Here is a 25,969-nt window from a genome sequence, read left to right as displayed (position 1 = left end):
ACATGATTTGCAGTAAATATTTGATGTTTGCTGGTGGAAAAGAAACATTTAATGAGGTACAGTCAGTTGGTGCCCAGTCTAAGCTGTGTACTGGGATCTCTGAGTCTACAGGCATGTCACTTGGAATGTCAAAGACATATACTTATAGGATAACTATCACCTAGCCTGGCACCTAATGGGTGGTTCAGTCACATGATGTTGCTCCCCTGTGTCATTTAGTGGGAGCTGCAGGGGAAAAGGAGGGAGTGCCCATAACAGATGGGCTATAGGAGCGGAAGGTGACATCACCGTTCCAGGCTTTACCAAGCCATTGTTGAACACTCTCTCCTTTCCCTTACGGCTGCTACTGGCTGACATAGGAGATTATGTGACCAGACTATAGGGAAATATGTACATCTTTCTTACACAGATAATTCAGCATAGGTATTATAGGCATAAGTGTTGAAGGAATATTTTTAGGACTGGTTTGGTTTAGCCTGGTATTCTACTTTAAGCTTGCTTTTGTAATGTGATTTAGAAATTTAAATTAAACTCCACTTTTCACTAAGTTTTAAATATATGCAGTATTACATACACTCTAGTTTTTATCAATACTCTATACGTTTTATTCATTTTATGCATTCATATTCTGTCATGAATAGATGTTTTCCACCTGTCTGAATTATTATTTGTAACTGCACCCATTTCCTATCCTGGCAGTCATATGGTGTACAGTACTGTAACTTACACCTGGACAGACAGCAGGTTTTTTTTCTATAATTTACAAGTTAACTGCCTCTTGCTGTAACAGTGTACAAAACAATAGTTGTTTAGGTCCTTAAAAATGTAACCCTTACATGGGTGTGCAATTTATTTAGTATCCAATACCTTTTGGTCGTTAAAAGGGTAATGTGACAAAGTTATTCAGGGTATGGCAGTTCTCATTACTGAAATTCGAGTGTAAGCAAGGTCAAAATGTACACATAGATTAAACAATAGTTGTTACTATTAATTTGCCAGGTAAGAATATCCATATATGCATGGAAAATCACTCTTAATCTAGTTTTACTTGTAAGTGAAATGCTGGATTCAAATACTCAAATATATATAGTGTCAGCAGTCTTCCTGGAGCAAACAAATAAAATATAGCAGAAGGGCTGAAATAATTCCCTTGGAGAATTTGTTGTTTCTGAGTTTCTGGAGTGCTTATCATATTCAAAACTTAACTTATTAGGCTATTTGAGGACTGAAGTTGAGAACCACTTCTGTAGAGTTCACCTGCACCTTTCATATCTTAGTGAGAAATTGCGGTGCTTGCACAATATAGTTTTTATGTTTATTGTGGTTTATCATTAGTTTAGCCTAGACCACCATCATCATGTCTTCATCTCCATAATCATGTGCCATGCAAGGCAAAGTGACAATGTCTCTGTAAAGCCTGCCACTTCCAGCCACTTTATACTCACCTTGCCAGCGTTCCTTTACTACTCCTTTCTCTGTCACTGAATTTAAGTGTTGGATATTGGGGAGAGTGGTCAAAGTTATTTCCTTGGGTCATTTGACAGTGTTCAGGCCTAACAATTGGCTGCTATGTTCAAACACTGTCACAAGAGAGAAGGTCACACATTCCCTTATACTCATAATGGGTAGACCAGCTGGGTGCAATGGACGATAGAGAAAGAACTAATGAGTAGGGATGTGCCGAACACTACCCTGTTCGGTTCGCAGCAGAACTCCCAAACAGGAGAAATGTTCTAACCGGAATGGCGAACCCCATTGAAGTCTATGGGAGTAAGACAGGAAAAATCAAAAGTTCCCATTTTCAAGGCTTATATGCAAGTATATGGCCACAAAAGTGGTATGGGGGACTGGATACTGCCCTGGGGGACATGGATCAATAAAAAAAAATTGTAAAAACAATAGTTTTTTCAGGAGCAGAGATTTTAATGATGCGTAAAGTGCAACAATAAAAATGCACAATGCCTTTAAATATAGTGGTTGGGGGGGGGGGGGGGGATATCCCCTTAATATCCCTTTAAAGTGGTGCATCTGTAGCATGTATACATCTTGCTACAGAAAAAAAATGACATATCTAAAATAAAAAAAATGAGGCAAATCTAATTTAAAATTACTCACGGTTACAATTGCTGGCTATTGAAAAAACAAATCCCGGCAGGTCAGGAAAGGGGAGGGGACGAGTGAGTGCCCCTTCCCATCCCCTCCTGAACCATATCTGGCCACATACCCCCCAGATGACCTTGTCCTCATGTTGATGGGGACAGGGGTCTCTTCTCAAGAACTCTGGGCTGTGGTTGTCGGGGTCTGCAGGTGGGGGCTTATCAGAATCTGGAAGCCCCCTTTAACAAGCAGGGGCCCCCAGATCCCGCCCCATGTGAATGGGTATCGGGTGCATCGTTCCCCTACCTATTCACCAAAAAAGTATACGAAAAAAAAACACACGAGTTTTTGACAAGTCCTTTATTTTAAAAAAAATAGTGTCCCTTGATGTATATCCATTGCCAATCACACCGCCCGCAGCACCTGCTGACCCAAAAAAAGAAAAAACTCCACTCTCGTTGAACGCTTCCTGCAGTCTGCCCATTTGCAGTTTGACAGTTCTTAAATAGGGAATGGGCAGGACCACATATGTGACAACCCAGCATTCACCAGTCCTTGACGTCACAAGGAGGACCACCCAGTGACGTGACCAGTGTGGCCCCGCCCATTCCCTATATAACAAAAAGTCAAACTGCGAACAGGTAGACTGCGGGGAGCGTTCAACTAGAGCGGACATTTTTTTTTCCCTGGGTCAGCGGGTGCAGCCGGCAGCGTGATTGACAATGGATTACATTGGGGGGACACTATTTTTTATTTTTAAATGAAGGATTTTTCTGTACACTTTTTTGTACACTTTTTGGGTGAATGGGTAGGTGTACGATGTATATATATATATATATATATATATATACACATATGTGTGTGTTATATAATGTTTGGGGGTTCTGAGTAATTTTCTAGCAAATAAAATGATGATTTTTACATGTAGGAGGGGAATGACAAAATTGGCCTGGGCTGGAAGTGGTTAAAATTAAAAAACAAAGCAAATGTCAAATATATTTTTGGTAAAGTATGAGTGTGGTATGGAGTGGACATATGGATAAACATCTTGATTTATACATTCCTTTTAGGTGTAACTCCTCTAATGAATTTATAAATCAAGTCTGATGAGTATAGCACTATAAGAAAGATGTAATTATCCTAGTTACAGAACAATTTCAGCACATGTATGGTAGTTATCAGTCTCTTTATCAGAAATGTGTAATTAAAGTGCAAACCCAAAAGAAAAAAAAATGAATACACTGCAGCTTTATCAGTCTTTAAATGAGATGGCTGCATTTTTTTTTTTTTACTTTTTTTTTTTACTTTTTTTTTAGGCTTGTTCTCTGTACTATCTGGTCATCCAACCAATAAGTCTGTTCTTTTTCAACTTTTTCAACTTCCTTTAATAGATCAAGCTGTCCAGCAAAATTGGCAGTTAGAGGATTTGGACAGATCATTCAACGCTGACAGGAATGTTTATAATGGTCAGCTTTTATTCATTTACTGTATGTAAAACCTTTATCCCAAAAGGAAAAAAAACTGTTGCGTTAACAGCTTACAAAAGTGTTAGATGCAGTTTGTCTTTAACTTTTAGTCAACTCTTTTTCTAAATTTGCAAGTTTATCAAAATTTGCAAGTGTATCTAACATTACACTCTCTACAAGTTGACCATGCTGCTTCCAAGACTGGCTCAATTGCTATTCCATAGACTGTAGCCACCAAACAGACAAACAGAGTGGTCAATGCTTATTTACCAGATGAAAATAAAGGAGAAAAGCCTTGAAACAGACATCTTATGCAGCCACCAAATTTAAGGATTAGCAGGCTGGAATACATTATAGATTTGTTTGTGGGTCTAGATATGCTTTAAGTTCTAAATTACTGAAGAAAAATTAAAATAAAATGTTTTCAGTTATTATGTCATACATAGCAAATCAGTCAAATTACTGAAATGATTAGTCTTAGGAAATTTTATTGAGAAATTTAGTTCTGTGGGGGGATCGCAAAAACTTTTCCTTTTAATTCAAAGATCAACTTGATCAGAAATCTGAATGGTTAATCCTAGTTCGGTGGGGAAAATTTACTAACCTGGTGCACACAGAATCTGGTACAGCTGTGCATAGTAACCAATCAGCTTCTAACTTCAGCTTGTTCATTTAAGCTTTGACAATGAGCCATTGTTCACATTGGTCCGATTTGACATGCGATTTGGCGATGGCACCATCCGAATCGGTGCAACACCGACTTTGCAGCGCAGCGCCAATCCCGAAAAGCAGTTTCTGTACTACTTTTGGCGATTTAGGGGGCAATTTCCATAGACATCTGTCCATTTACCCCCTGAAGTTGGACTGAAATGCTGGCTTGAAATTTCAAAATGGCCTCAGTGTGAACCTGGGCTAAAACCTGGGAGCTAATTGGTAACTATTCACAGCTGCACCAGATTCTGTGTGCACCAGGTTTAGTAAATCTCTCTCGATGTGTCTTATTTTACAGCACTTTCTTTACTGAGTCTTTCACTAGAAGTAGTCATTTTGTGTAGCTAATTATAGAATATATTTAACAAAGTAACTTAATATTAGTTGCATTTGATCTAAAACACAGTTTATAGTAACAAATCTCACTATAACATATAATTCATGATTTCTCAACTTCTCTTAGGAAAATAAAGGAGCACATGTGAAAGGTCCTTTCAAAAGAAAGTAGTAGAAGAAGTAATTTTAAAAGAGTTTGAGTATTACAAATATGGTTCACTTTGAACTCATGGTATGTGTCTTGTTGTATCTGGAGCAAAAATAAATAAATAAATAAATAAATATATATATTATAATATATATATATATATATATATATATATATATATATATATATATATATATATATATATATACAGTATATATATATATATATATATATATATATATATATATATATATATATATATATATATATATATATATATATATATATATATATACTGTACATGCCTGCCTTTCTATATTAAAATGTATGGGTAAAGATCAGGTGGCTATAACATTACAAGGTGAGGGGAAAGAATTTCTACCTTTGAATTTACTCTTGGCTCATATATTGATTCAAATAATACAAAAAGTTCTTGTTTTGTCTTTGCTTTCATGGGAGTTAACAGATAAAATATTTCTTTTCCAGTGAAAATTTGATCAATATACCCTTAACACAATACAGAAGATATCGTTAGGACAAAGTTACTCATTTACAAACTGTTTTCACCTTGGGAAATCTCTTGATCAATCATGTGAAACTTACAATACATTGTGTAAAAGTCAATTAATTTTCTGAGACTACACATATTAATTCAGCATAATAAAAAGATTTTTTTTAGGTTTTGAAGTATTGTCACACAAATTTATATGATACATAATACACACGGACACACACACATATATATATATATATATATATATATATATATATAATACACACAGTATAAATTTGCATATCACTTGTATATCTTGTGAAACTTGTTAAAAGGGAAAAAAATATTTTTAATTCATACAAAAAATTAATTTCATGAACTTCTACATTTTCCAAGAGGAAAATATTTTTAGAAGACAGATTTTAAAAGCAAGCAGGAACTTTCTATTGATCTTTTAGTCATCTGTTACAAAATGTTTGGATTGTTATATTATTGTTAATATTTTTTAAAAAGGTAATTAAAGTGGAAGTCTAGGCTAATACTATCTAAGCTTAAACATGCTCCTAGCCATATTCTAAGCCCAATACTAACTACCCTCTAAAGGAAAGATGTGTATACTTACCTAATCTAAGGGAACTCTAATGCTGTTATGTGATCTCCCCAGCATTCAGCTTCAGGGGAGAGGAGAGAACAGTGACAATAGCTGAAGTGGCTGAACAGTGACATCACCCACAGACATACTATGGGGCATCTGTAGCCAGCTGTCCCTCCCCGCTGGGATCTGATCACATGACGTGACTGGAGTACCCTTTGGTTAGGTAAGTATACACATATTTCTATTACAGGAAAGAAGTGTTAGGTCCTTCCTTTGCTGACCATACACTATACGAAAAATCATTCAAACTAATTTTCGAAAAACGAACACTCGGCTGTGAGAGCAGATGGTTGTGCCATCATGTATTGACAAATAAATCGTTCAATGGACATAAATGAATCAATTTCTTGTTTCTTTTTTCACATATACCTAGTGCAAACAGTTTGGATGAGAAACACATTAACCTTTCAACTTATCGTTCGTTCGTCAGAAAATTTCCAAACTTGTCCTTCGTTTTTTTGGCTCAAAAACGTAACAAACGATCACTGATTCGTGCCCATTAACTGGCCGAAAAACAAAAGAACTGTCCAAATGACTGTATTTCGGCCCACTTCTCGTATAGAGTATGGCCAGCATTAGAATGTGGGTGGGAGCAGGCTTAAGTCGAAACAGTATTAGCCTGGAACTCTACTTTAAACTTACAGAAAAAGGAAAACAAGATACTATTCATCTGGTTCTCCTGGGGAATGTGTCATGTCTCATTCCTTTACTAGTTTTGCACCTTGGCAGGGAATATACTGTATACTAGACCTACTGAAAATTGTGGTTTAAGGTCAATTAATTAATTTGACTTAATGCAGTAAGCATGTGTTGACAGACTTTGGGCTTGTGTTGATGGCATCAATTTCATGTCAGTTCGAGATGCTTTTGGAGTCATTCAGATGTCACTGACAGGAGCTTTTGACCTGCAGTTGACTGATTTGACATGCATTTTAGTTTTTAAGTAGGTTTTACACCCCCACAGACTTGTATGACAATATAAAACCTACTTGAATCCCTAATGGAACCACTAGAAGAGTAGCTAGATGCTGGTATAGATTTTATTCATTGTAAGATATTCCTACCAAAGATAACCAAGTGGATTCCAGCTACAGAACATTTTTTTTCCTAATGAACAGTTTAAAAGTAACATGTTTTTGTTCACTTATTATACTTGGGATACGGCTAGACAGTGCAAGTGCTAAAAGGAACAAAAACATAAAGTATTGCACAGCACTTTCTTTTTAAAACAGAAATCATTTGTGTATTGTCATGTCCACTGTGAAATCAGAAAACAAGGGTATGGTCAAAGCACTGCAAATCATTCCTTTATGTCCCTGTGGTTAACAGTAGTACATTTATGTGCCCTAAATAAAGCAGTTTGATTAGCAAAAAACAATTCTAATGAAAATAATAACTATTAGAACCCCATGACGTATGCATATAATGTATGTCTGCCAATGTAAGATATAACTGACCTCTTACCTGTTATTTTAAAAATAACAAAGTTAATTTACTGTAATAAACAACTGTGCAAATGTGACCTTGTTTGCACTTGTGTTCATTTCAGCCAGATGGTAAGCTGCATGGTTGAATAGCATACTATAACAAGAGGACACTCACATGCAAAGATCTAGATTTATGGACTTTGCACATCCTACCTTGTATTGTCCTTTCAGCATCTGTTCTGCCCCCGTTGCGGTCCGATTCCATCTCTGGGGTCAAAGCCTCTAAAAGCATGGAGATGGAAAAAACAAATATTACCAGCAGAAATAAAACAAGGCTTACACAAAAGATCTTATATGTATACAGTTATGTACTATTTACTTTCTTAAAAAAAAGTTTTCTTTAAATACTTTACATATCTCATGCTGAGCATTTACTATCTCTTTTTTCTCTTGTAAAGCAGCAGATTAAAAATCTCTTGCCCTCTCTCATAAAGGATATCTTTAGTTCTTCTCAAAAATGTATTACTATAGCAGCAACATAAAACAACAATAACACTAACCCTAACACAAAATTACATTTTGGGCAACAAGTGAAAGCAATTATTGAGCTTTTAATAATATTGGAACAAAAGTTCGAGAACTTGCTCAGTTTATCTTAAACTAAGTTTTTATAATCAAATGTAGCCAGGCTTTATGCAGCTATGCCCAGGGTCTCTGGAAATATAATTCCCTAAAACACAACTCCAGCCAAATAATTTAATTTCATGTTGGAAGAAGTTTATTTTATGCAATAAAGGAGTTAGAACCTCTGTCAGAGTTTTTTCTCTGCCCTTAAGCCCCTACTGGACAGACACAGGGTACACAATCAAAAACAAAAAATTAAGCATTATTATTATTCTTTAAGATTTATATAGTGCCAGCAGTTTAGATAGCACTTTGCAAAATAAAGGTAGACAATTCACATATTAAACTATTCAAGACAAGAGGGATATGGGGGGGCCATATGTTTCAAAAATCTAAAAGGGAAGGTGCAAGTGATATAAAAGGTATTAGCCGTAAGGAGATGAATTCATGAAGAAAGTAAAAAGGTCTACAAACTACAGGATTGTTTATGGAATTTTATTTATTTTTACTAGTAATGGCGGCGATCAGCAATTTTTAGCGTGACTGCGACATTTCGTCGGACAAATCTGACATTAAGTGACACTTTTTGGGGGACCAGTGACATCAATACAGTGATCAGTGCTAAAAAAATGCACTGTCACTGTACTAATGACACTGACAGGGAAGGGGTTAACATCATGGGTGATCAAAGGGTAAAATGTGTTCCCTGGAAGTGCTTGCTAACTGTGTGGGGGTGCTTTGACTGGGGGAAGACAGAGATCTATGTTTCTGATGAGCAGAAACACAGGATCTCCATCTTCCCCTCGAACAGAACGGTGACCTGCCTTGCTTAGATAGGCACATTACTGTTCTGCCTCTCTCAAAAATGATCGCTGGTTTCCGGGCCCGCTGATTGGTTCCCGCTGTGTCCAATCACAGCAGAAGTAGGTTGACGGTGGCATGCATGCGCGCCCCAGACCCAGAACAAACAGTACGTGATTTCACACTGAAGGGCCGCCCTGCCACAGTATATGTATGTGGGGCAGTTAAAGTACAATTTACTAACTAACCCTAAGCTCTCCTTAAGCAGTTTTTTTTAGCTCTCCCTACATTTACCGTTCACTGACACTTTAGCTGCTCTTTTCCCCCTTTTTATATTGGCCTGCTTATTAAGTGTTCTAGGCCTATTGCCCATAGTTCCAATGCCATGCAGTGGTCTTGTGGTTTTAAAACAATTTCAAAGGAAAATCTGGACATAAATTCTCTGGGACTGTGAATCTTAAACCTGAAATAAAACACTAGTAGCTTTAGAACAATATGGCTGGCTGCAAATGAAAATGAAAAGGTATTTTTAACAATATTTTGTTTCAACAGGATTTCTTAAGCAGTGATAATCATTTTTCTGTATTTAAAAAAGGAGTTTTTATTCCTCAGTAATAATCAATACTGCCCTTTTCTGTTGAATGTTTTTGTATAGTATTTCCAATTCATTTTTACTAACAGCTTCCTTTTCCCTCATGTATATAGACATAAGCAGTTTTAAGTGATACTACTACAACAAGACCTATCCACGTGCATCCCTTTAAGAGTATGTATAAAGAAAGAATATATTATTAAAAAAGGTGTAGCGCTAAATAGTAATGAGTATCAAAGAAAATTCTTAAATATATGTGCACATAAATCCAGAAACATTTTTAAAAGTGAGAAGTCCATACGAAAAGTCCATGAATATGAGAAAATCCAATGGTAAAAAAACATTGTGCTATATAGAAGAACCACAAGTCCCAGCATGCTGGTGGAGACAGCGCTCCTCTCACGGCAGAGAAAAAAAATAGAAGCCATTTGTTTTCTCTGCCGTGAGAGGAGCGCCGTCTCCACCTGCATGCTGGGACTTGTGGTTCTTCTATATAGCACAGTTTTTTTTAATCATTGGATTTTCTCATATTCATGGACTTTTCATATGGACTTCTCACTTTCAAAAATGTTTCTGGATTTATGTGCACATATATTTAAGAATTTACTTTGATACTCATTACTATTTAGCGCTACACGTTTTTTATATTATCTTTATGAACTTTTTATATAGGTTTGTGTGAGCCATTTGTTTTTTATCTATTTACATATTTTTGATTCATTATTTCATTCATTTCATCAGTAATAGCGCAGAATTCTTTCTATTTATGTATAAAGACAGAATGTCTGAAAGCCATGAGAGGACCCCTTCTTCAAAGTAACAGTGACAAATGACAAAGGACCAACCAAAATGTAAAAAGCATGTTCCCCCCTTCTTCCCCCAAAACAAATCATCCATTACCCCAATATAAACAGTATATTAATGTACCAACACAAAGAATAACATAGTGAAATTAAAAAAAAAGCTCACCATGTCTATGTTGGCAGTGCTAAAAGCATGTTTGTAACACAAAATAAATGTTAAATATATACACATGTACCCCAACCAATGATTAAACAAAAATGCATATTGCAACAAAAAAAAAATGTTGCAGAAAGTCGTAATAAAAAATAGATTTGTTAAGGCAATATACTTCAATTTTGTTGATCATTTGAGCCAGAGCAGGGACTTATGCTCTTTACTCTCATACTAACCTTTGATGAGTCCCAACCATGAGTCCCAACCTAGGTGGTTTTACTTAAATGTATAATTGTTGAAAAATATCTTGCTTTTTTAGTTAGTTATGTATTTCCTTAACACGTACTTACCATTAAGGACCCTGAGCCCTTCTGATGATGCCGCTTGCTTTAGTGCCTGTTCAGCCTGCTCTCTTCTTTTTGTCTCGAATTCTAATGCTTCCTGCAATTTCCTTTTTGCTTTCTTTTCTTTCTTAAGTCTCTTTTGAATTATTGCTGAAATGGGAAATATCAGTTCAGTTATCTTGTGATTGTTTTGCCAATTATGTAATGTATCAGTACACTATAACAAATGTCTCCTTAGTCTGGGCAAATGATAAAAACTAAATTTAACTTTTACTGTGTTGCATAAAAGTGCACATATGAATATGTTCTTCATTAAAAAAAACAATGTTATTTTAATAATATTGATAGATAGCTAGGTAGATAGATAGATAGATAGATAGATAGATAGATAGATAGATAGATAGATAGATAGATAGATAGATAGATAGATAGATAGATAGATAGATAGATAGATAGATAGATAGATAGATAGATAGATAGATAGATAGATAGATAGATAGATAGATAGATAGATAGATAGATAGATAGATAGATAGATAGATAGACGGAGACGGACGGATGGAAAGATAGATAGATCGATCGATCGATAGATCGATAGATAGATAGATAGATAGATAGATAGATAGATAGATAGATAGATAGATAGATAGATAGATAGATAGAGTTCATAATTTACATTGCAAAAGCAATCTTTCCATTTTGAAAACGTATGTAAGGTTTGGGCAACTAAACAGCAGTCTCTGTCAAACTTTTCTCATCTTCTGGAAGGTTGTAGCAGTGGTCACCAGTGCACATTGACAGTTCCTGACTCACAAATGACAACACCAACAGAAGCTTGCTTGCACGTTTTACAAGTGCTGCTTTATCTTTCAGGAGGAGAGAACATTTTGACCAATTAAGAGAGGCAAAATTTTGTGGCATTGGTCATGGAAAGTGATCAGGTTTTTTTTTTTAAATGACTATTAGAAAATATTGGAGCATCATAAAACCCAAGTCCAAATAGGCAGAGATACTGAAGAAAGACAGACATACATACATGATTATATTTTTTATGTCCATACTGGATCGTGATGAAATACCTCTGTTCTTTTGTTCAACTGCTAGTTGTTTTTCTAGGGTTTCCCTCAGTTCTCGTTCCCTGAAAAGTTCCATCTTTAGTTCAGTCTTTTCCATTTGTACCTGTTTTTCTTGAGCTCGGGCATTATCAATGGCAACCTTTAACAAGCCCTGAAAGACAAAGAACAAATATAATTAAACATGAAAACAAAGGACAACTATCAATTAATATAATAACAAACTACAATTTAAAATATCATATCAACATATCTCTTAAACTATCCAGTGATATATTTTACCTACTGCAATTCAGTACCTACATATTCCTGCAATGATTAGTGTGTCCTGCAGCAGGACTATTGGCAAAACCTTTTCCAAACCTGTGCCAAAGGCTACTTGAGTTGATATTCTTTTATTGACAATAAACACTTTGCTTTTACTTTGTACATGATTTTCTATCTTCTTTAGGGCCAGTTCACACTGGTGCGATGGAAGACATTGCATGTGATTCACCCCGCACTGCTATGCTAATCACATGCAATGTCTTTGCAATGTGAATTCAGCCATACAGATTGTATGGCTGAATTTGCATCGCATTCTGACCAAAGCCATGTAGGGCCCTTTTTTGGTCTGCACTGGATCGCATGGGTGTTCACTCCCATGCAATCTGATTCCTGTCCGAATTGACAGTTCACACTGCGATATGGAAACTGATCTGGGGGTGTCATCAACTTTGTATTGACACTCCCAGCAGTTCGCATATGGCAGTGTGAGCTGTCTGGGAGTCGGGTGCGATGCGGGACCCGGCAGTGGATTCGCAGGGTTCCCACATCGCACCAATGTGAACCGAGCCTTAGTGTTTATAAAAATATGTGTTTTTTTAGCCTTAGAATGGCTACAGCCAGAAGCTACAAATGCAGAGCTTTGTCCGTTTTTACTTGATATAGAAGCTCTGGTTTTGGTATGGGAAGTAGGAGGCATGTAAATCAAGAAGGTTTCTTCTGATTGGCAGTGGTAGAGATCAGAAATCATTTGCCTGCCTCTTCACCTCAGCCAATCAGAGGAAGCCTTGTATTCATTGATAAAATTACAAGAATGTGAATGTCTGAGGGGAAGAGGTGAATTTCCAGACCTCAGCCAAGTCCCCATCCCACTGTGGATATGCAGCACTGTATACTGTATGTAGCTGATGCTACATACAGTTCATACAGTGCTCTCAGCATCTGTATCAATTAGTAAAATAAATATTTTGAGACAGCTTGGCTGAAAACAACCATTTAAAGTAAAAGTAACGTGACGTCAACGCGCCCCCATCCGCGCCGGCTTCTATTGTGTCTACGAGGACGCGGGATGCCGCGGCTCTCCTACCACCACTGAGGACACTTATTATTGACCTCTCATGGCGCCCATCGGATGTGAGGAGTGCTTACTTGGGACCCTGCATATGTGCTAAGTTGAACTGTGTTTTGGAGCCAATTCATTGAGTTGAATGGCCATGGATCTTTGGTAAACAGCCCATTTAATCCTTGTCTCACGGGTCTTACTTCCCGCACTTCACGTTTGGAAGAGCTATCTGGAACATCTTATACCTGCTGGGACCTGTGGTGCACTCTGGGTGTTGCACTTATTATTGGAATTTTTTTTTGTGTTCACTACTTGGTTCACCCTTTTCACTCACTTTTCCATGGACTTCAATTTATACATTGAGGACATTGTCCCAACTACATGGTTAAAGATTGTTTTGCACTTGTTTATCTTTGTTATGGTATTGATATATATCACTTTTGGTTAGCGCTGCACATTATCCCTACTGTATACTGGATCGTGTCTATAGATCTGTGTCAGCAGCTTTCTAGTTTTCACGTACTCAATTATCTCACTATTTATTTAGCGCAGAAAAATTACCCTTTGTTTACTAAAGTAAAAGTAAACTTGGAGTTAGGCTTTGAAAATACTTTCTTCTATTTAAAAAAATCTCATGGTTACATGGTAACTAGAAAATTATAGATTTTAGGTGTAGATCAAGTTTATTACCAGTTCTGTTATTATTGCAAATGAAGGCCTAGTAAATATAAAATACAGCTACTCTGTGTAGTCAAATTACTGAAGGCATTAAAAACTACTGTAATAAAGAGAAAAATGTATATTTTCAACTTTTTTTTAACAATGTTCTATGCTACCAGTAATTTACGCTGACAGGTTGTGCTATTCTTTTTAGGAGATTATTTTCTTTGAAATCTACTGTTTTAAAATCTGTGAAATCTATGCAAAATTTTACATGTAATGAATTTATACTGCCCCTTAAATTGATGCTAAAGCCTATTTTTTTTCCTATAAAAATAATAAACATGTAATACTTACCTCCTCTGGGAAGTGGTTTTGCACAGAGCAGCCCGGATACTCCTCTTCTCAGGTCCCTGGCCTGAGCTCCTGGCCTCTCCCTCCTGTCGAGTGCCCCCACAGCAAGCAGCTTGCTATTGGGGCACCCGAGCCGCAGCTCTGTGTGTCCATTCAGACACGGAGCTGTGGTTCGGCCCCACCCCCTCTCTCTCTTGATTAGCTAAATTACTTTGATTGACAGCGATGGAAGCCAATGCTGTGTCTCAGCCAATCAGGAGGGAGAGTCCCGGATGGCCGATGCTCTCGTTGACATCTCGTGATAGAGATGAGGCTCAGGTAAGTGTTAGGGGGGCTGCTGCACACAGAAGGCTTTTTATCTTAATGTATATAATGCATTAAGATATAAAAAAAACCTTCTGACCTTACAACCACTTTGATTATTTAAACTGTGTGAAAACTTGGTTGATGCAAATCTTATGTAAAACACATTTAACTTTGTGTAGGTAAAATGCCAAGGAAACATGTTTTAGTCTCAGCATGGACTATCTTCAGAGATGATTTGATCAATTACAGTGTAGGTCAACCTAACAAGGTCAGCTTCACCACCTCTTATTTGGTCATCCAACAATGTACAGTAATTATGCAGATGACTTCCAAAATTATTCCATGCTGAGAAGAACACATTTTAGTTAATTGCTTAATCACTCGCTAATTTATTATTTACATACTGTATATATTTTTTAAATGATTATGGTAAAACTAACTTCAGGTTGCTGGGCTGTCATATAATTTAGGGAGAATGTAATTTGTATCACAAAATCAAGGCAAACTTCTTCCTAGTACCTCTGCCTAAGTATCAAGGACCAAGTAGAAGATATATCTGGATTACAGTAAATATCCTTCATTAATAAGGACATCATTTATTGGGGCTAAGCATGCACAGACACTCAAACGGGTCCTCGAATTTCTTTTATCACACAGCCTTTTGGCATTGCCTAAGATGACAAATTGCCAGTACAGACCTGCTTAACAATGCAGATGCGTAATTTTCTTTCAGAATACACATTATATAATCAAAGTCAGTTTATTTGAGTAAGTGCAACTTTCAAAAGCATAATTACATTTATAAGGATTTCTCTGTAATGATTGCATTTAAATACTAGCTACACATACGTGTTTGTTGTGGAGAAAAGAAAGACATTTTGGGCTGTCTGTCTTTACAAGGTATGCTATGAACATGAATATGATACTGTATGTATTGCATTAAAGTGGTAGTAAAATCCCTAATTTCATTTGTGCCTACAGGTAAGCTTACAATCAGGCTGACCTGTAAATACAAAGAATATCTCCTAAACTTGCCTTGTTTGGGAGATATTCACATCAGCAATAGCTGATGATGTCACCCCACATGGACAGTAACATTCTGCATTCAGGGCACACAGTATGCCGTTGAATGCATAGCACAATGCCATGGCCGGGGCTCCCGCATGCATGCGCAGGAATTACCTATTTTGTATTTTTTTGTTGGCGGTTTACTACTGCTTTAATTCATATACAGTAGAAAAATATTTCAGGGATTTAAAGCATCTGAGATTTATGAATATACAGGACGCAGCATTAATTTAAGCTTGCCAAACTGCTTGGATGAAGGAGAATTAAACCCTCTGAAATGTTATGCTCCTGCTGCATCCAGTTCATGATGCATATTCAAAATTAGAACTTTCATCCTTATTAAAAAGTAGGTCTTACTTTTATAGTACCTTAGAGCTACAAATAATTAGCTTTAGGACCAAAAAACCCAATGACAGCTACAACAATCTGCCTATAAGCAGCTTTACCCAGGGTTTTTTTTTTCGATTCGCATAGGTGTTGTGTATCAGGCTGCCTTATTGTTTAAAAGTACCTTCTTGCTAGTAATTTACATTTTTTAGTATAGGAATTTAGTTTTTTGAGAACTCAGCTATCTGAGCCTATTAATCGGCAAGCAGCATATTTTTAAATTTCTCCACTGTGAATCACCATGGGAAGTTACACATCACAGAATCATGTGAAAAAAGGGTGCAAAGATGAATATCTAAGCGACTGCCTATTCTTCTTAATCACACACACAGTGGATTAAAACAGAGGACATAATTATCAGTTTACCTGTTGTCTGCTATTAGTCTTCTAAAATAATGCTACTGCAAGAGGTAAGATTTATTACACCCTACCACACTATGGGGTTGATTTACTAAACCTGGAGAGTGCAAAGACTATTGCAGGTCTGAAGAGAAACCAATCAGCTTTCAGCTTTTTTGCCAAAGCTTAATTGAACAAGCTGAAGTTAGAAGCTAATTGGCTACCATGCACATGCTCCCCAGTTTTAGTAAATCAACCCCTACGTGTTATTATTACCTACAGTACTAGAACCAACACATTTGAATGCCTTATGTGACAAATCATTAGCAGCACTAACCACTTGCCGTCCAGCCGCCCATATATACGGCGGCAGGTCGACAGGTTCCCGTGATTAATTGTACCTGTATGGCGATTCATGGGAGCGATCCTGGGGGCACGCGCCTACTCACTAGCGGGGAAGCTGAGGCATCCGCGATCGCTCCCTGTGAAGAGAGAACAGCGGTCTGCTGTTGTAAACACAGCAGACTATTGTTCTCTCAGGAATCAATGCAGTGCTCCTGTCTTCCTCCTATTTAGGAACACAGGTTGCTGTATTGATTTCACAAGCCCATGCCCGCACAGTTAGAAAACACCCCCTAGGCTTACATTTAACCCTTTGACCGCCCCTGGGTTAACCCCTTCCCTGCCAGTGTCATTATTATAGTAACAGTGCATATTTTTAGCACTAATTACTGTAGTAATGTCATTGGTCCCCCCAAAAGTATAAAAAATGTTAGTTAGGGGTCCGATCTGTCTGCCACATTGTCGCAGTCCTGCTAAAAATTGCTGATCGCCGCCATTACTAGTAAAAAAATGACATAAATTTTTCCCCTAGTTTGTAGACGCGATAACTTTTGCGCAAACCAATCAAAATATGCTTATTGGGATTTTCTTTACCAAAAATATGTAGCAGAATACAAATTGGCCTACAATGATGAAAACATTTCATTTTATATATATATTTTTTGGGGGGGATGTTTTGTAGCAGAAAGTGAAAAATATTGTTTTTTTTTTCAGAATTGTCATTCTTTTTTTGTTTATAGCGCAAAAAATAAAAATTGCACAGGTGACCAAATACCACCAAAAGAAAGTCCTATTTGTGGGAAAAAAGGACATCAATTTTATTTGGGTACAGCTTAACATGACCACGCAATTGTCTGTTAAAGTAACGCAGTGCCAAATCGCAAAAAATGGCCTGGTCATTAAGGGGGAAAATCTTCCGGTTCAGACGTGATTAAAGTGCTTCAGAAGACTGAAGGTGTTTTACCTTAACGCATTCTCTGCATTAGGGTAAAAACCTTTAGCCCTCCTTTATACTTACCTGAGTCTGATCTCGACTCAGCTAACTCCCTCCTCATAGATTCAGACACAGTAGCAGGAGCTCCGGTAGGGGCCCAGAGAAGAGGAGGATCAGGGCTGCTCTGTACAAAACCATTGCACGGAGCAGATACGTAAAACATGTTTGTTATTTAAAAAAATAATCAAATGTTTGCGATCACTTTAAAGTGTATGCATGACCAACCTATTTTTTTAGCTGTAGGTAGAGTAGGGAACCTCTGTCAATTTTGTGTTGCTGTCTGTCTCCTTGCTAGATAATTTCCCCTTCTCTAATTCATCTGGTGAGAAAGAAATTTTACAGTTGTCACAGAAACTAGAGGTGAGGGTAAATATTTCAATGGGGAATTCTTGTAGGGCAGCTAAATTACTATTGATGTAGGACACCCTCCCAAGAACTAAGTCTACAAAGAGGCCTTTTACTGTGTGGGCAGCCATGTGGAGTACAACATAGTAGGGTGGGGGGTAGGCTAAGTTCCGTAGTCCAGAAAACTGATTGTAAACTCTATTGCCTTTGCCACAAAGGCACTTTGTTGTAAACTCAAACAGGAAATTTGGAGCTCACTGAATTTTTAGCAAATTAACAGGTATTATTTTGTTCTGTGTGTTTTTAAAAAGGATAAAACATGGGAAACATGCATATATTTTCCCTTGATATACACTTTAAGGATAACTACTAATAGTTATGACTTGCAGCAGAGTAACCCTTGGACATCATCAATGTAATTCTGAAGAGAGGGTAGTTTTAGATGAAATCTAAAACTAGCAGATTAGGATGGACTTGACTAACAAAATCAAGTCTAACTCCAGCTAACACCTGTTGATCAGTTACAGCAACAGTTTTTTTTTCCGGGATAATGGTTTTACATCAATGAATAAAAACTCACCATTGTAAGCACGTTTATCAGTATTAAATGGTTTGTCTCAACTGTAAAACTGCCACTTTTGCTAGACAGCTTGGTCAATTAAATGAAGTTGAAAAAGAAAAAAACCTACTGGCAGGATCAATAGGTAAAATAAAAGGAAAAAAAGGAAAAAAAAAAGAGAACTTTTGCAGCCATCACAACTAATTGGTAAGCTGCAATATTTTAGTATTTCTGTTTCTGTTGTAATATCTCTTTAATAATATACAATGGAAATGTGAATATAGAGTGATAACCTACAATAAAATAAAGCAAAACAAATACAACTAAATTCAGATATCGTCCTTTATGTTACAATAGGACTGCAAATCTTTACCTTCTACTTGCATTATTCATCAATGCTCTTTGTTTTACTGTACTTCATCAGCAACAAACAATTAGCAACAAATGAAAGAGATCATTACATCAAGTGCCCCTTTAGATCACCCCAATTAAAAATTTAGTTTAGCTTTATTTTAATTCCGAGATACTAAATTCTAATTTTCTGCTCTGATTGATCTTGTTGACTTGCCTTTGAAAGATGTACTCTCTACGCAATGTCTAGAGATTATTTAGCAAGATGCCAATGCTGGCACCACTTAATGTGTTGATTGGTTGTATTATTAGAAGCTGAATAAACTACATAAATGAATAGCATGTAATAAATGTATAATGAACAAAATATATCTTTGTGCTGATGTGCTTATTTTCTGGCACATTAGATGAAGGTGCAGAAAATATATATTTTTTTATATTTCAGGAACTAAAACATGCTGTTAGAATATCTATTAGTATGCTTTACTTTGTTCTTAATAATTATTAGTATTGAAACAGTGTCAAAATTGGTATTTTGTGCTGACTAGCTGGATTGAGGTCTGGGGAGGTTTGGTATTTGTATTCCTTTTTGGGAAATAAGGCAGAACCACAAATCATTAGGATAGGGTTGGAATATGCATGCAAATCCTGCATTTGATATATAAACCCAACTTTAAAGTGATTGTGAACGATCACCATGTAAAACAACCCATTTAGTTTAAAATAGAAATGAAAGGCAAACTATTTTTGTATAGATATAAAAAAAAACATTATAAATACCTTTTTTCCCTTTTTTATAAGTGATCACATAACCTCTGTTCTCAGCTGCATATGAGCTGGGGGGAGGAGAAACAGCAGTACACTGAGCTTCCCATTGAAAGCTTGTTCATGAGGGGCATGTCAGGACATGTCTGATCATTGTAGGAGAGCAGCATAGCTAGAGAACTGACCATGGCTTGTTCTCCTGCTTAGTGTGGTCATTTTTTAATAGGAAAACAAAGGGACTGGCAGGAGCACCAGGGATTTTACACAAAGGAAGCAATATAAAGAGAACAGGATACTTTCTCATACAAGTACATGGTACAGCAGTCATATAGGGACATATAGGGAATATGAAATATTGGGTTAACAGATGCAAGCTACTTTTCCCAGAATGATCAAATACCACTAGACCTTTCTGACACTTAAACATTATCTATGGTTTGATTCTGCATAGCAGTTTTTACATCTGAAAGGGTACAATGGTACAGCTTTATATGAAAAAAAAAAACATTTACATTATCACATTACTGGTATCAAAATATTGTTCGATAGGCAAATCCATTCACATAGTTCAAGATTTAAACTAGAGTGAGGATTTACAAAGGCTTGCATTACACATAACATTTTTCATTTACAAAATATCTACACCATATTTGACCTTTCATTAACTTTATAAGTTTACTGGGCATACTGCTCCATGATATGCAGGGAGATGCCTTTTAATTGTGAAATTCAAGTTTTTGGGCATCACCTGCATGTCAAATACAGTAGTATGGACAGCATCTATCGATGTATATTTTAATAGATAGCACTATCAAAGAACAGTTTTGTTCCTGAGTTTACAGGTTACTTGCATCCCATTCATTTTTTTATTTTATTTAGGAATTTAGGAGTATATAGCCACCAAAGGTGAACTACAATTTCCTGTACTCTTTTTTTCAATATGTCAAAAAGCTTTTATTCATCACTGTCATTGCTGGCCTCACTGTTAAACCCAAGCTGGTAGTTCTCCATGTGGGGGAAGCCATGATGCCTTACAATGTACCTGCCACAATCAATATGTTAAACATATTTTGCTGACATCATTATGTTTTTTCTAAATAAAAACCCATATTACAAAAAATTGCATAGGGTTTTTTTCAATGGCACAATTTGATTCATATGGGGAATTCAGTAAATTACCAGCAGATCTAAATTTTTTGTTTCTCGATTTGAAAAAAAAAAAAAAAACTATAAACTGTGACATATAAGCTGTACAACAGTTCATATTCTTCATTTAATTGTACCAAACTGTAGTTGAAAACCAAAAAGGAAAACATTTACTGTCAAAAAAATGCCCATGCGCTTTTATTGTTAAATAAATACCAATACAGGTATTATTTCCTGATTATAATTCAGCATTATTGTTTATACCGGCAATATTATGTATTTTTAATGTTTCATCACTGTAAACCATATTATTGTTGGCCTACCTGAATATTAGTCAGAAGTGTCTCTATAGAAGACAACCCATCAGGAAAGAGAAAAGGTGAAGGAAAACCAGGAGGTAGAGGTTGCCCATGCCCAGACAGAGAGAGTTTGTCAAAGCTGTCTCTTGCAGTTGGTGTGGAGAGCGGGGTCTCATCTGTATGTGATTGAAACAAAAATATAGAACAAGTTACGCTTGTCTGTTTTTATTAGACCTCAGTAATGGTTTCCCTAGTGGTTTCCAGAACATTTATTGCAAATTGGTTCTTGCTATCAAGAGAAAATGCTTTCTGCTGAATTTTCTTTAATGAAAAAGCTGTGGAGATACAACAAGATAACATTAATGAGTAACTTTATAAGCCTTTTAAATGTGGTCTCTAATGAGACTGAGTTTACAATGCAAGAGAATCTTTCTAAAACAAATATTATCTCACATATACTTGTGATAATATATTCAAACTGACTTTATGACTACCTCCCAATTATCTCATTTTAGTCTGTGTTGTACTGTGCCTAGCTTGACAAATAGAGGATGATGTTTAGCCAAAAAAAAATGTAGCTGTCCAATGGTGATATATAAAATGTAAATCAATTTATGCAATATATTATGTTTGTAGATTGTTGTGAATTATGATGTATTTTAACATGAAGTGGGTGTGGTTATAGTTAGTTATATATAAATGTTTCAGTCCACGAATTGTTGATCTTTTCTATGAACACCAAAGAAAAGGCAAACTGGTTGTCTATAGCAACAAATGAAACAACTATAAAATAACTTTTGGATTAGCTGTAAGAAAAAAGGCCAGATTGAGATGAACTATTATGGGCATTTATATACAGTTCACTATACAGTATATATGTTATACCAAAAGAGGCTTCGATCCAATGTGAGCAACAAGTATATTAATCTATGTATATAAATATAAATTACAGCTAAAAGCTATAAAATTACACTGAAACTTTAGTCAGAAAATTAGGTCATGCTAGATCACTTCAAACTGGCCCCTTTTGCAGGTGTAGCTATGTAAAACATTAAAAATAAGTGCCTCTACTGTGTAAAATCCAGTAATACGCTGTCTCACCCTGCTCTGCACATGCTCAGTTTTTCTCAATTGTTGGCATTGTGCTGAAAATCAGAGCCACTAGAGGCAGATCTGCTGGCAGCCTAAAGATTTACTGCTGCTTAGGGGCTCTGGGTTTCAGCAAAATCTCTGGCAAGTAGAATCAGGAGCAATTTAAATAATTATTAATGTGGAATGTATGTTCCTTGCTAAAGGACATTTTTTAAATTACGTTGTTATGGATAAAGTTTCATTTTAAGTATCAAAATTACCATTGTTAGTATGAATGCCATTGATAGGTAACATGTACTCAAGCTTCACATACAAGTGAACCCACTGTATATTAGGTTACATAAAAACAAAACAAAAAAAATGTATAGATGCTGCCACTGCAACCCCTGTTTATATGAATTGCTTCCCTAGGTGGAACCCCAACCCAGGGAAGTGATCTAAAGTTATAGAATGTAGATTAGAAGTCACACAGCTGTGGTTATTAGATCATTACTAAAGGTGAAAAAGAGGTTTGGATGCATTTGTGTCAGATCCCCAAAAAGTAGAAGTAGTTTTTACATAAACTATTATAACAGCACTACTGCATGCTGTATGCTGCATGTTATATAAGAAATATAGGGAAGTAGCCAGGACTCGCAGGACCCCCTGCCCCCCTTTTCTTGTTTTGTGGTTAGCTAAAATAAAATATAACAGACACATGAAAGACCTCACAGTCTCCCTTAAATACTAGCAATATACTTTTTCTTCAGAATACGAGTCTATTCTTAAACAGAGAAGCTACTTGGAAGATTCCTTTCCTTTCTTTCTGACCCAACTGGCATGTCAACATAGACACTATCTCTTCTTTCTTCTTCCTTCCAGCTCTCTTTTTTTCCTACTTAGCCCTATTCCCACCCCATCCTATATCCCCTTTCTCTTCATTGACTTCCTTCTGGGTTTGTCTGTTTTTTGGCTATTTGGTTGGCAGAGTTTACCATCATTTTGGTTCTCTGTTACAAAATGAAGGACTAGAATGTCAAAAATATTCATGATAAGTCAAATAAGCTTTGCTACTTTTGGATTTGTTCCCCTAGCACATGCTATATATTAACTCTTAAAGTTTTTCTGTTTCTCTGCTAGACCACATGATAGGCTGTATGTTGACCTGTATTTTACAATATGCAGATGTTTTATGACTACACACACTTTGACTTTACCCATGTCCTTCTATGAAAATTGCAAATAATTAAATTAAGAATCTCAAAACAACTGGTACTTCCACCACTTCTTCCACACACCTCTGTCAATAGCCTTGCAAAGTATTAATTCTAACTATAATAATGACTACTGCATATGCACTAACTCAATGTACTCAATGTATTCAGTCCAGCTGAATAAAACAAGTTTTGTTCATGAAGGAATGCACTTGACTACCTCTATATAGGTGCATTTATTCTCTATGCTCTGACTATAGAATTGTCAGAGTATGGAGGGAAGAGAGGATACTGATTGTTTCATGTTCTTACTGATTAAAGGAACCCTCATGTCATGAGGGAAGCATGGAGGCTGCCATTGTTGATATTCTTTTCAAAATGCTAACTGCTTGACTGTTATGTTGACCCCCCAGTGCTAAATCACTAATCTAAAATATCACAAGTTCTGAAGAATCACAGGTTCTGACTTCACTTACTTTATCACTGCTTTAGGACTCTGACTCAAAAAAGTAATGTACAGCCAAGAAGGTAGTATTTTAGCAAGACTTTAGCAATTTTAATCTACATATTACTTCTTTCATAACAAATAGGATTTGCTATGCTTATATTTTGCCTTTCCTAGTTCTTTATTTCCCCCTTCATAAACATGCTAATTATATTTTTAAATAAACTTTCCTGTTTTCATTACATCCTCATGTAGACCAAGTGATGTCATCATTAGGCCTCTGTGCTTTTTATGCAATGCAGGGAGTTCATAGCTGCTAGGAAGGCTATCAGGGTACTGTACATATCCTCCTGAAACCATCACAGCACCCTACCTCAGGACTCTTCTGAAAAGCCCTCAGACCTTATTGCAAACAGTGGGCAGGCTCTTAGGAGGAGTTATATTAATATCAAAATACTATAGTGAATAGCAGTTTGGAGGAGTGGGAATTCCTTGGGCAGGTTACATTTGCATACAGACCACTCTAGGTAATGTCCATATGTGATGCTGCGCCTCTGTGCTTGAAAGGTGAAACAATGAATAAAAGAAGTAGGTTAGGGACAGTAAGGCTGGGGAGGAAAGTGCTAGATGATACTGATAGTCCTCCAGCCAGGAAATAAGGCAGACTCTATCAAACTTTATGCAGCTTCTAGTGCACACTGTTAGATGCTTACAGTGTGGAAAGAAAGAAAGAAAGAAAGAAAGAAAGAAAGAAAGAAAGAAAGAAAGAAAGAAAGAAAGAAAGAAAGAAAGAAAGAAAGAAAGAAAGAAAGAAAGAAAGAAAGAAAGAAAGAAAGAAAGAAAGAAAGAAAGAAAGAAAGAAAGAAACCAGACTAACAATTTTCAGTAGAGAAGAGCTTGAATGTAGCTAAGGCTTGAATTCAGCTCTAAATCTGTCTAAGAAGTACCTTAAAAATCTGGGGTCTCCTGTTGGCATGCTCAACTTCTCCTGTTTTGAGTGTGCCACCATAGGAAGTTGCTTCCTATGGTGGCACATGTGCAGGCTCACTCCTGAGCTGGGCAGTGCAAGTCTATAGATACACACAGTGCATCTTAGACATGCCACCCTCTCCCTCCTCACATGATTTGATTGACAGCAGCAGGGACCAATGGCCCCCACTGATGACTGTGCCATTGTGAAGGGAGACAGAAAGCAGATAGGCACAGTGCTGGATGGATAAAGGACCTGATAGGTAGGTATATAGAGAAGTGAGGGAGTGATATAACCACTGAGCCAATGTTTACCCTTGTTTAGCTTTAAGATAAAAAATGTCTTGCCTTTAGAACCACTTTCAGTACTGTAGTATGAAATGTAAACATTTTATTTCAGCAGTTAGGCCTCAGCTACTGTGAGAATGCTATGTACATCGAAAGTAAAAAAGCACTATATGTTTGGGAGAAGAGTGCCTATTTCCCGCTTATACTATAGCAACAATGACTAACGAATGGAAAAAAGTCAGTTTATGTGTTTATAACATAATTAAAATACTCATATGAAAACCAGCAATAAACCTGCACAAAAACAGATATATTCATGTATTCAGTCATTTTGGTAAGAAAATTGAATTGCATTTATCAAGTAGTATTTTCATTTTGTATCATGAGAGAACATAAACTATCAGGTTCATCGTAATTATTAACGAGTTTAAACTGCTGCACAATTTTGCATACATTATGCATATTTTTACTTGTACCAGATATTTTGCATTTATATTTTATTAAAACCTCCTACTGAGAGCTCAGTAGTCTTGTTGTTGTTTGTAAAATATTAAATGTATGTGTCACTGTACACTTTAAGAGCTGGTGACTTATAAGTCTATTTTTTATTAATAAATATATACACATTACCAGAGATTCTCAGGAGGAGGGGGCAAAGAATATTGTAGATGATCTTGTCTTTAAAGACATTAGAGGGCAGGAATCACTCCAACTCATTAGAATTGTTATTGTATATATTATTTGAGCTTGAATTTGTTAAAGAATTTAAGGTGGTGGGCATGATATGATGACCAGTGTAGATGACCAATGTTTTACTTAAAGTGACTATTTCTATTTACTATTACATCTAACAAAACCTTTGCATAGAGGCTGCTAAAAGCTCTTTATTGCTTCCTCTCCCATGTCATAATTCTCTAGAAATCCCTAGAATTTTATAATAATTCTCTAGAAAACAGCTGTGAAACTCTGTGGAAAAATTAACTCACAAATACTCCAATTTGCTCTGATAAACCTAC

At 36.3% G+C, this 25,969-nt stretch overlaps 1 protein-coding gene across 5 annotated transcripts in view; it reads right to left on the bottom strand.

Moving 5' to 3' along the window:
- Positions 1–25,969, bottom strand: part of DACH1 (dachshund family transcription factor 1) — a 482,576-nt gene that overhangs the window by 16,702 nt on the left and 439,905 nt on the right. For 4 of the 5 annotated variants that reach the window (XM_082247025.1, XM_082247026.1, XM_082247027.1 and 1 more), the window contains 4 exons: positions 20,991–21,142; positions 11,731–11,878; positions 10,658–10,801; positions 7,547–7,615 (listed from right to left, as the gene is read on the bottom strand). In XM_082247025.1, the coding sequence (XP_082103151.1) occupies positions 7,547–7,615; positions 10,658–10,801; positions 11,731–11,878; positions 20,991–21,142 (513 nt within the window). Of the gene's footprint in view, positions 1–7,472; positions 7,616–10,657; positions 10,802–11,730; positions 11,879–20,990; positions 21,143–25,969 lie in introns of those variants that run through there. The other variant, XM_082247029.1, reaches the window with a different exon arrangement.

This window comes from Pelophylax lessonae, assembly GCF_965119305.1.
Source record: "Pelophylax lessonae genome assembly, chromosome: 2".
NCBI classification, from domain to species: Eukaryota; Metazoa; Chordata; class Amphibia; order Anura; family Ranidae; genus Pelophylax; species Pelophylax lessonae.
Note: the sequence above shows the minus strand (reverse complement) of the source record. Positions and strands in the feature narration are given on the sequence as shown.